This window comes from Equus asinus, chromosome 5 (genome assembly GCF_041296235.1).
Source record: "Equus asinus isolate D_3611 breed Donkey chromosome 5, EquAss-T2T_v2, whole genome shotgun sequence".
Taxonomy (NCBI): domain Eukaryota; kingdom Metazoa; phylum Chordata; class Mammalia; order Perissodactyla; family Equidae; genus Equus; species Equus asinus.
The window spans coordinates 106,203,920-106,216,273 of NC_091794.1; the positions used below are offsets into that span (position 1 = coordinate 106,203,920).

Here is a 12,354-nt window from a genome sequence, read left to right on the forward strand (position 1 = left end):
CCAACTCAGCAGTTCCCAAACCTCCCTGTAGGTGAGAGTCACCTGGGGAATCTTGAAGGCGGCAAAGCCCAGCCCACACCCCAGGCCAATTCAATCTCAATCTCTAAGGGGGTGGGACCCAGTCCTCTGAGAGGTTTGAAACGCCCCAGGTGATTCCAATGTGCAGACAAGTTTAGGAACCACGAGTCAAATACATAAATACAGGATTCTGTAAATGTTCTTATGTTACACATTTTCTTCAGATTTAAATTCCATATTCTTAACTGTATTGATGAAATAAATTAGCCAAAAACCCAGTATTTCCAAGAATTTCAGATTCTACATGGTGGGCACTTTGAAACACTACAGAGAAATTCTAAAATCTGGCAATACAAAGACGGTCCTCTGCCCAGAATCTGGGAGCACTAGAGTGACAGTCCAATGGCTTGGGATCTAATTATTGCTCAACCACTAACTAGCTATGTGGCTCTGACTGAGTTACTTAACTTCCGGGTGTCTGCTTCCTCATCTATAAAATGAAGATCATGATATTTAGCCTGCTATCTCAAAAAGGTATTTTTTTAAAGATTGGCCTTAAGCTAGCATCTGTGGCCAGTCTTTTTCTTTTTCTTCTTCTTCTCCCCAAAGCCCCCCAATACATAGTTGTATATTCTAGTTGTAGGTCCTTCTAGTTTTGCTATGTGGGACACCGCCTCAGCGTGGCTTGATAAGCAGTGCTAGGTTCGTGCCCAGGATCAAAACCGGCAAAATCATGGGCCGCCAAAGCGGAGTGCACAGACTTAACCACTTGGCCACTGGGCTGGCCCCTCAAAAAGGTATTGTGAGGATCCACTGACACATGTATCTAAAGGCCTTTATGAATCATACAGCACCATTCCAATGTGGAGCCTATCAGCATTATTCACTCCAGCTGAATTCCACAAGAGTTAGCCATGCTGAACAAGAAAAAAAAATAGGGCTACTGATTCTGGTAGTCATGTGAGGGTCAGAAAACAAAACCAGAAGCATGCAAAAAATAAAATCTACTAGTAAAAATCTTTACAATTAAAAATACTGTTGCGAAGAATCTAAACAAACAAAATAAGGAGCCCCTCAGCCCTAGGGTGATGTGGAAAAGGCACAAGCAGCCAAGGTGCGTCCTAAAATCTCTCTGAAGGAAATGTGACATGGTCTTGACATTGTGCTTAGCTCTACATTCAGCTCAAGGAGCAAACAGAAATGTCAGTGCTTCATACACAGAAAGCCAGGCTTTAGGACAAGCCCCTGAGGATGGTTCTACATCTAAGGCAGAGTGAATTTAGCTACTAACCATCTCGTTTAGGTAACCTCTCGCTCTGGCAGCTGGGAACTGGCAGAAAGAGAAAAGGCGGCAATGTGTCAGCCCCATCCTGGAAGGTGGCAACAGCCGAGGACGCAAGCACGTTGGCGTGCTCAGAAAATGTGTCCAACACATGCACATTCACATAGCCAGATACGAGAAATCGAATCAGTTCAATCTTTCTCTCATGGTCTGATGGCAGGATGGAGATGAGGAGGAGAGAAAGAGAGTGAGCAGGGGGTGGGGTGGGAATGTGGCAAGTGAGCAATGAGGAAAAAGGATGAAAATAAACAAAGAGAAATCAAAACAAGATAAACGAATGTGCAGAATAAATTTAATATGCACAGAAATGCCCAGTCACCTGACAGTTACGGGGAGTTACATACAAAGCAGAGAGATTTAACAGGGAGCTTATCAAAATCTGCAATAAGAAGACCAGAGATTTGGCAGGGATAGAGCCCTATTGTTTCTTACTTCTTATTTTAAATCAGGGACCAAGAATTCTAGTTCCTATTAGATACAGGAGTATGTAAGGACACACACAAGTGTAGCAGGAATTTGAATATGATTTTTATCTGAAAAGTCATTCAGAATAAGAGATGTATTCACACACAGAACATCATGCAAAAGACAAAGCTAGAGCTCACCTGGCTTGGAGAGTGGCATGGGCGGAGGGAAGAATCGTCGAGATGGCTGAGGTGGACTGCAAAGGAAGGGAGACAAAGTTCTTCAAGACTAAAGAGCCTCATGTTGACACTAATGGCATGTTTAAATCCCCTTTAGAAACAGATCGTTTGCACTTTCAACTGTGGCATAGTATCAGATAACAGACATAACCTCACATAGTAAAACTGGGGCTAACATATTTTAATAAAAGTCCCCTTGTAAGTCATAGCTAATAAAAAAATTAACACTGACACTCTGCCATCATCCAAAAGTCTCCGTCATTGCTCTGCTCACCAATCTTGATGTCTCCATTTAGAGCTTATGATTCATAAAGTTCTGGGTGGTTAGGAGCATTATACATGATTTTCATATTATATCCCTATCATCTCACATTCCTATCCTATTCAAAGACTCTTCTCACAGAAAGATGGTACTCAGGGTCACCAGGGCAAAATTCAATCTTCTCTACCTACAATTAGTAATTAGATGGCTTAGAAAAAAGGTGGTGAAGATTCTAAAGAGAAGACACAGGGTAATATATAAAACTATTATTTAGTTATCTTAATCCCTCAAAAGATTTCTTCCTTTCCAGCAAGTGACAATAACAACATCATCAACAACAAAAACTGTTGCTTATTTGGTCCAAACCTGTTAAGCTCCTGTCCTTGCAGGTGAAGTGGGTGCTGCTGATAATGCCCAAAGACTTCAAATACTATTGGCTTAGTTTTGATGTATTCCACAAATGATTCAGTGACCTCCACTGCAATCTAATAAGGAATAAAGCCAAGCTAGATTAGAGAAAGATCTATTATAAGAAAACTCATATTTTTGCTGCAAACAGAACTTTAGCACTTTTGAGCACCCAGTATGTTCTGGGTATTTTACTATGCAGACCTGCCACACCAAAGGATAGGCGCTCCTCTCTGATTTTCATCTAAAGCAACTTTACTAAGTTTTGGCATTCAGGACCCTCAGGCATCTGCCCCAGCTGACCTCTGGCCGGCCTGCTGCCCTTCTCACACTTATGGTTTCAGCTCAGTCAACCTCACCTGCTGCTCCTTTCGCCTGCTCTGTCCCCTGTTGTGCCCGAGGATTGGCCCAGGCTGCAACCCTGCCTGGAAGGCCTTTCCATATCTCCATACCTCTAAGTCATTCCTATACTTCAAGGCCCAGCTCAAATAGCGGCAGCAATATGGAAAAATGACTGCTGACTATGTGCCAGGTACAATGCCAAGTCTGACCCATCTTTTCTTATTTATACTACATCCTTCAGGAAATTCCCCCACCTCCTTTCTCCACCCAACCATCCATCTCCCAAACAGAAGAAGTAACGTAAAGTATCTTTCCATTAATGGAAATAACTTTCCCTTCTCTCTACTCCCACTGCATTTAAAGAACATCTTTCTAATGTCTTTATATCTTGTACTACTGTTGTTTAAATACGCATTTTATTTCCCCTATCATAGTCCTAAGCACTTCAGGGGCATAATCATCTGTGATTGATTTGTGCATTCCCCAGTGGTGTCAGGCACAATAAGCCAATCAATATTTATCATACACACGCATGCTCATATTTATACAATTAAACATTAAAAAGAAAATAGTGCGTTTTGTGTTTGCTTGTTCCATTTTTGGAGTTGTCCCTTCCTCTTCTACTTTAAGGAGTGGATATGGTTAGGAAGAAAATAAGACACCATTTCATGTAATAGTGAAGATCCTGGATGCTAGAACTACATTTCTGTGGGTTCAAATCCCACCACTACCTCATCCTAGCTTTGTAATCTTGGCGAGTGACTTTAACTGCTCTGTGCCTCAGTCATCTCAGCTGTAATATAGGTATTATGATAGTGTATGGCATAAAGGTGAGGATTAAATGAATTAAGATACAAAAAAGCACTTAGAACAGTAACTGACAGAAACTAAGTTCTCAATGAATGTTAGCTATTCTTATGAGGATGACGACTTTTGAACAGAGTTTGAGAGAACCTTCCTAGAGGATATGGAAGGTCTGTTTTCTTATTCCATATATGAAAGAGTTGTAGGAGGTATTAACGGATTAGTCATAGCATCAGCTGCAAGGAAAACAGACTCTAAATCTTAATTTAGCTACACAAGGTATTTAATAGTTTCCACATTATTTGCAACAGAGCAATGTATCTTATGGTTTAAAGGACAATATATTAACTTTAACAAATCTCATGTTAAACATATTTTTTCTAGGAAGAAACACTAAAAACAACTCGCTACATGCAAACTGATGGAAGATTTTATTGGCAAACCAACCCCCACACTACTCACGGGACCCATTGTAATTCTGAGAAGCAGCCTGGCTGCTCTGTCCACTGAGGATTAGCTCACCACTCTGGCCACTCCCTCCATTGTCTATTCTCCCCACAGAGCTCCCCCTAGCACAGCAGCTCAGATCATCATCCTTCCTCTGCTGAGAAAGGCACACATGACGCCTGCCTCATACCAGCCGCTTCAAGGTACACAAACCTACAAAATGTTTGGAAAAAATGAACCTGTCACTTACATTCTGCACATGATAAAAGCCCAGAGGACTTCCTCTGCCATTGTTTTTGAGGGGTTCAGTGGAGAATGCTTCATCATGGCGATGCAAAAAGCTTAATAAAAAAATAAGACACATGAATTTCACATTAAACAATTTCATCAAGATCTATGTTTTAAGAGCGCAACTTGAATCCTATGGAAAGAGGCATCCTACTTAAGCAGTCTTTAAGTGAGCCAAGTTATTTGTATTTCCTTGTCAAGAACATTTTCCACATCATTCAAATAGCATTTTAGATTTTATTTCAAAAATGACTGAAAATTAACTGACCCTAATCACTTAGCTATGTGGATGTATACGCAAGAATATCTTAGTGTGAAAAATGAATTCAGTGAACTGTTCCTTTGTAGAAGTTTTTTACTGAGAACAAAAATTATGAAATCATTTTGTGTAGGAAAGATCTAGCAGATGCAAGTTTCTATAAGGCAGTACCAAAGCCTGTGTTTGGCATACTTGCCTAGAGTCTAAGACCAGCTAAGAGTAGATTCAAATGTCACCTCTTCCAGGAAGTCTTTCCTGACTCATCCAAACAGTTCTGTGTTCCCACAGCACTAGGGACCTATTTTTTTTCCATAGCAATGATTTCACTGTTTATAATAATATATTTATACACCTATCTCCCCAAAAGACAGTGAGTGTCTCCTATAGGGCTCAAAATACAGAAGAAACTCCTGAAATATTTGTTGAATCAGTAGGCTATATTTATTCATTCTCACAAGTAGTGAGATTTTATTGTTCTCTCTTTCTATTATTAGTCTGAAATAAAAAGTGGAGAATTAAAAAATACTCAATACAAAGATTTACTGTCAGATAGAAAATATCCATCAGAATAACATTCCATACCCAGCAAGAAAGAAGGGAGAAAAAGAAAATGAACAGAGAATAGAGGGACCAGGAGTATGAACTCCTTGTCTTCCAAGGTAGTTCAGTGAGTCTGAGGAGAGTGGTGTACTTTTGCTGGGCATTCCAAATCACCGATGTCACGTGTTGCTGGCATTGTAGCATTCTGTTACATGTACCTTTATAAAACTATTTTCTTTCTTCTCATTCTTCTCCTTATCTCTCTCCCTCTCCTTCTCTTACTTCTTACTCCTTTTTTTTCTTCCAATTTTTTCCTCTCTGGACCATACACTGTACCTGCCAGAGGCCCCATGGGCATTAGTTGATCTCTGATCTACACTCTTCCAATGGTCTGCTTGGAGCAGGTACAAATATCCTGGGGTTCCACACTGGTGACACATGAAATCATTCACATTGCTCTACAGCTGTGTCTTTCTCAGAGGCCAGATGAGAGTCTATAAAAACCCAAGAAGAATTTGAGTCTTCTTTCAACAGGAGTCAACACGCCCTTTCCTCCAGAGCTAACGCCAGGTCGAGATACTGCTCTCTTAGGAAATACTGCTCTCTTAGGGAGATTTCAGGGCAAAAGTCAACACACCACTATTGCCCTTTCAGACGTCAGTTAACCAAATAGATCCTTTCCATAAAACATATCAGTTACCTGACTAGAATAATAGTGAAAGCTTCAAAAACTGATTCATCTAGCCAACTCCATCCCACCCTAAATTTAATGCTGCTAGTGAAAACACATTAAATGGGCAAAATCAATATTGGAAGGATAATATTTCAATAACAATTATGAGTTATAGCAAATGATATTAGTGGCTTACTATGCAGTAATCACTTTAACTCAGGACTTGGCTAAAATTTATATAAAGGCAAAGCTTTATAAACTGCATTAGGACCCCTAAGAAGGCGAAGGCACACACTGAGGGGAGAGGGATGGCAGAACTCTAAAGCAGCCTTTTGGTGGCAGGAGTAGTAAACTGGGCTTCAGGAATGGGGTGAGTCCGACTTCCTTTTCTTGTACTGTGGCCCTTTCTGAGTACTGAAAAGACATATTGATGTTTGGAGGTATTAAAACTTACGATTCTCAAAAATGTGTTTTCCTAGGGATGTCCTGAGAAGAAAGCATCTAGAGTACGGCATTCAAGAGGCTTACAGGCTAGAAAGAGCTTGCATGTGGGTGAGAAATGAAACCTGTCACATCTTCTCTACATAGTACCTTTTTTTCAGTTGATGTTGAATTTTACTGTTCTTTACACTATTTAAATTTTCCTTTTCCCAAGTATTAAATAGGCAAATTGGCAGCTGGATAATTCACTGCTTTCAGACTTATTTACTAATAAGAGATTTCAGCATGAAGAGTATTAAAAAGACTAATAGTCTTCTATTCTAATAAATAGCTTCTTATCTGGATTAGATCCTATATTCTTGGCCAAGGGGGACAGTCTCAAACAGAATCTTCTACCAGGATGCACGGCCATGCTCCTCCCCACAATGAACCCTGTTTCATTCCATTGTAGGTTTCCAGTTCTTACTTCCATCTTGAGTGAAGAAACCATTTTATTTCAGAGACTGGCAGTCGTTTAACTCTCATGAGTGTTAATATCTCACAAATGTAAAGCACTCTACAGTGCGCAAAGGACGCCACCTGGGTTAAATGCTAGGAGGCAGAGCAAAGGGGTGGCTTACTTGAACTGACAGAAGATATCTGCATACTCTGGGAGGATTCCACTGGCCTGCAACACTGTTACACGGAAAGTGAAGGCACTGCCCAGTTTCAGGTGGTTGCCAATCTCTTCAGAAAACCCTTCCATTACCATCTTACCATCCAGCAAAGTGCTTGACTTCAAATCTAAAGAGGGTCAAATGAATACACATATGGTTCAAATAATGCACACACCACCTTTCAAAGAAGGGAGAATAAGGCATTCTTTCCACTCCTAGCTGATGAAAGCGACTATCTCCCTTGACAATGGTCAATATTTTTCCCCTTTGAAAATGTCCCCAATCATAGTAAACTGTCTACGCACCCAAGTCATTCATTCGGTTGATTTCTTCTGGAGGAGTGATGACATCAGAACTCTGACCCTGTCCTTCCACAATCCTCAGCTCCTCCAAGGAGAGACCAGAACGAGTCATTGCAACTGAAGAAAAGTCACTCTGAAAACAAGGCAGGGTAGATTAATACATAGCATGGTTTTCCTCAGTTTCCTTATTTATGTTTATTTGCCTAACAAATAATAGAGACTGGAAAATTATGTGGATTAAGAGCTGCCTGAGAAAAGACAATACAATAAAATAGAAATGTTGGGCCTTCACCTTTACCACTGTGATTGTTCGACATGTCCCAAATTCTACTGAACAACCCTGTAGTTACCCATGCTTGTTAGTTCTAGGTAGAAGAATTGTTCTCCAGTGTTGAACATCCTCCTTATAAACCTGTCTATTTCTTTCTCCTTCCATAAGGTTATCCTCTTCCTGGAAGCCTTCTCACCTGATTAAAGTACTCGTTATCAAAAGATATTTTAGCTGTTCCCGACTGTCGAATTCCAGAGCCATAATCAGGAGCTTCTTCATCCGCTAAGCAGGAAAAAAAATAAGCAAGGATTGAATGAGACTACAAATGGGGCAGAGGGGGAATGACTCCTATTGGATTATAGAATAAATAGGAAAGTAGCAGAGACTTAGGGTTCAAGAACTTTAATACAAGAGGAGACACTAAAGAACAAGTCTTTTGTATAATAAAGACAGAGACTGGAGCAGTAAAGTCACATGGGCTGCTTCCAACTCTAATCAGGTAAATTTACAACCTCCTTAGCTCAAATGACACTAGTGAGTAAAGAATCAGTTTTATTCTTGATTTTGCCCAAATGTCATACTTAGACATACTGATCCCTTTACTTAGCAAGATTGTATACAACAATACTCAACAAATATTTGAAAATATTAGATTGTACTTGTGGAAAATTCCATAAACTCAACACTGGTGGCTATGCCAGAGATTTCCATGGGGGAAAAGCTAAAAGGTCACTAAACACAGCATAGTGTTTAGAAATTAAAACAGAAAAATTATAGGAAACAGCCACATTCTTTCCTCGGAACGTAGGCTGGATCATGGAAAAGTGTTAAGTATCAGAATCTTGATCCATGCATTACAAAATAGTAGCCAGAGGACAGAAATGTCTAGCAGAAGCACTCTGAGAGAAAATTAGGCAAGAAAAAGTCCTGAAAATCCTTTGTTACTTCTGAAGCAGTTAAGATACATTATTTAAAATACAAATGGCTTTTATAAAGTTAATCCAAGAGTTGTTCTTAATGTTAAAGGAAATCCTTTTGCCCCATTATTCCAAAAGAGCAGTAGCCCAGACTAAACACAATCTATTTATGATACTTGGGAACAATAGTTAGAAAGGAAGCAATAAAAGCTTTCTCTGAGATAGACAAAGATACCACAGTTTGTACATGTAACTGAAGTGTGGCCCATACAGAACTGGCCTGCTTTGTCCTAGGCAAAGAATCCATGGCTCTCATTTCAGAAGAGGGTCACCCACCTGCAATGGCTTGTACAGCCACGCGAAGAAATCCCCGCACTTCGCCCTTCTCGCTGACAATGGCCACCCTGTGAATCAGGGGCACAGGGTACAGCAGGTTGCTCAGGTAAACAAATGCCCTAGAGACAGAAACCGGGAGACAAACATCTGAGCATCCCACAGCCAGAGAAGCTGGCTTTCAGATTTACTGCAAATATCTTCATGAAACTGTGAGCTGGCTTCTGGGTCTTATCTTAAGGTCAACTCTAAGTTCTGTACTCAGACTGTCCCCAGCTGCCTTTTCAGCAGACAATATATAAACAAATGCAAATGCATGGTAAAGCAGCTGACAAAGACCAACTGACACCAAATTACTCCCTATAAAAATTACCAACATAGGTAAAAGAGTTCACAATTGGAAGAAGACTTTCAAGATACTGCTCTATGAATACTGCTAAAGTAGGGGAAAGGGAGACTGCTAAAGAGCTTAACTTTTTAACATAGGAAATTACAAAGAGGTCTGTTTTTGTTTTTCCCAATAGATAAAACAGAAATCAGGAAACAAAAAAGGTAAGGAAATGTGACTGAAATACAGTTAATAACTCTAAAATAGACTTCAAGTCACAGCATTATGGGTCTTTATTTTTACTCTAAGAAATGACTATTATCTTTAGGCAGGGTGACTGACACATATGGGCAGAGAGGCTATGTGGCCATAAGTCTCTGAGTTGCGAGCTTATAGGAGACTACAAGGGCATCAGTATAAATGCCAAGGGAGAAGAAGATAGCTGATCCCTAAAGGGTTGCTTTTGCTCCTAGAGTCCAAAACCTAATTCAGAAATGCATATATTAAAGGTAAGTTACAGACCCAATTTTCTATTTCAAATGAACTAGCGAAGTCCTATCACATTTGTACTTTTTTTTCTTCTTTCATTATTTTGTAGCTATTGATTTTTTTTAAAGCAATAAAAACTGGTGATCACAAAGCTTAACCATGTTCATCCCAATTAGTGGATGGGAAATAAAATCTAGTTCCTGCTGTTACTCCTGTCTTCCCACTGGGTATATGCTGATCTTTGAACACAAGACAAGACAAAGAGCAAACATTTGCATCAAGAAATCAAACATAACTAAACATGACACATATGCCTGTCTGCTTCTCTTCCTGCTCTGAAGTCTACTTTAAAACAAAGAGAAAACGAAGATGGAGTGGATTCTTGGGATTTCAACTCAAAGTAATGAAAAAAATTCTGAATAGACAAAATACACCACAGGAAAACAAATGTTAATAAAACTTTAAGAGCATAAATGAAATATGAATGAAGAGGATAACAAAAATAACTGCAAGTGAACACTGAATCAGATCAAATGATGTCCACTTCCCTTTCAGTCTGCTCCAAAGGCTGGGAGGGCAATGCCAGGAAACAGGGTTAAAGCTTTGTTTAAAAAATTTAAAAATGAAAAGTCTTCTGGAAAGGATTACAAACAAGACTCTCAAATATCAACTACTGTGATAGACTTTAAAGACTACGAATTTGGTATAAGTTACCAAATGGATAATTTCACTTCCGAAGTCAGCACACATACAGACCACCTTCCTTTCTGATTGGCATTCCAGCCAGACATGCCCACTTTCAATGCCTGGGTCATTTAGAGAGCCACCAACGATGCTCTGGTCCTTGCGTGGAGTCTTCTCTGAACTCTACTACCCACCTCATGCCTTTGATTTCACATCTTCAGGTCTTATCCCAAACACCACTCTCTCATGACAGGTCCCCCCAATGTTATATGATCTCCATGACACACATGATTCCATCATTGCTATGATTTACATTTATTTACGTGATTATTTAATTCGTCTGTCTCACCCACCAGACTGTAAGCCTATGAGGGCAGGAACCATGTCTGGGTTTGCTTGCCACTGTCTGCAGAGGGCCGGACATTACTATTAGTTACTCAGTAAATATCTGGTAAGTGATTAAATATCTATGAACATAAATGAACAGGAAAATGATTTGTCCTTTAAGTGGAAGATTCTTCAGAAAAATGGGTTACACCAGAGATACAGAAGCAAAGCCATCCAACTTTATATTAGGTTGATTTTCAAAGCCATCCTCATGTTGGATAGTAACTATTTACTTCCTCTACTTTATATGTGGGATGTCTGCCACAGCATGTCTTTTCTATTTTTAAGATTTTATTTTCTCTTCCTCTCCCCAAAGCCCCCCAGTATATAGTTGTACATTTTAGCTGTGAGTCTTTCTAGTGTGGCACGTGGGACACCACCTTAGCATGGCTTGATGAGTGGTGCTAGGTCCGTGCCCAGAATCCAAACCAGCAAACTTGGGGCCACTGAAGCAGAACAAGCAAACTTAACTGGGCCAGCCCCCCTAGAAGGTGTTTAGAGTCCTGACTATACTTAATTTTTTTTTTTTCCTTTTTCTCCCCAAAGCCCCCCAGTACATAGTTGTATATTCTTCGTTGTGGGTCCTTCTAGTTGTGGCATGTGGGACGCCGCCTCAGCGTGGTTTGATGAGCAGTGCCATGTCCGCGTCCAGGATTCGAACCAACGAAACACTGGGCCGCCTGCAGCGGAGCGCGCGAACCTAACCACTCGGCCACGGGGCCAGCCCCTATACTTAATTTTTATAGTTATTTTCATACTTAAAAATAGCTATTCAGGGGCCAGCCCCCGTGGCTGAGTGGTTAACTTCGCACACTCTGCTTCGGCAGCCCAGGGTTTCGCCAGTTCGGATCCTAGGCACGGACACAGCACCACTCATCAAGCCATGTTGGGGTGGCATCCCACATGCCACAACTAGAAGGATCCACAACTAAAAACATACAACTATGTACTGGAGGCACTTTGGGGAGAAAAAGGAAAAATAAAATCTTTAAAAAATAGCTATTCATGGGGCTGACCCTGTGGCATAGTGGTTGGGTTTGGTGTGCTCTGCTTTGGCGGCCTGGGTTTGTGGGTTTGGATCCTGGGTGTGGACCTATACCACCCGTCAGCCATGCTGTGGTGGCAACTCATATATAAAGTGGAGGAAGATTGGCACACATGTTAGCTCAGGGCTAATCTTCCTCAGCAAAAAAAAAAGCTATTCAAAAACAGGAACTCCTGTTTTTTGTGGGTTTTTTTTTTTGAGGAAGATTAGCCCTCAGCTAACATCTGCCACCAATCCTCCTCTTTTTGCTGAGGAAGACTGGCCCTGAGCTAACATCCGTGCCCATCTTCCTCTACTTTATATGTGGGACGCCTACCACAGCACGGCTTGACAAGCAGTACATAGGTCCACACTCGGGATCTGAACCAGTGAACCCCAGGCCGCTGAGGTGGAACATGTGAACTTAACCACTGTACCACTAGGCTGGCCCCAGGAACTCCTGTTTTTAATTTTATAAAAGTTTACCACTTGAAG

The 12,354-nt window shown here is 40.6% G+C and overlaps 1 protein-coding gene across 29 annotated transcripts in view; it reads right to left on the bottom strand.

Moving 5' to 3' along the window:
• KIF1B (kinesin family member 1B) overlaps positions 1-12,354 on the bottom strand; it is a 135,021-nt gene that overhangs the window by 25,632 nt on the left and 97,035 nt on the right. For 17 of the 29 annotated variants that reach the window (XM_070511128.1, XM_070511127.1, XM_070511117.1 and 14 more), the window contains 7 exons: positions 8,951-9,069; positions 7,894-7,979; positions 7,430-7,559; positions 7,089-7,251; positions 4,518-4,608; positions 2,633-2,751; positions 1,966-2,021 (listed from right to left, as the gene is read on the bottom strand). In XM_070511128.1, coding sequence (XP_070367229.1) covers positions 1,966-2,021; positions 2,633-2,751; positions 4,518-4,608; positions 7,089-7,251; positions 7,430-7,559; positions 7,894-7,979; positions 8,951-9,069 — 764 coding nt within the window. Of the gene's footprint in view, positions 1-1,309; positions 1,349-1,965; positions 2,022-2,632; positions 2,752-4,517; positions 4,609-7,088; positions 7,252-7,429; positions 7,560-7,893; positions 7,980-8,950; positions 9,070-12,354 lie in introns of all 29 variants that reach the window. The other 12 variants (XM_070511126.1, XM_070511124.1, XM_070511112.1 and 9 more) reach the window with 1 other exon arrangement.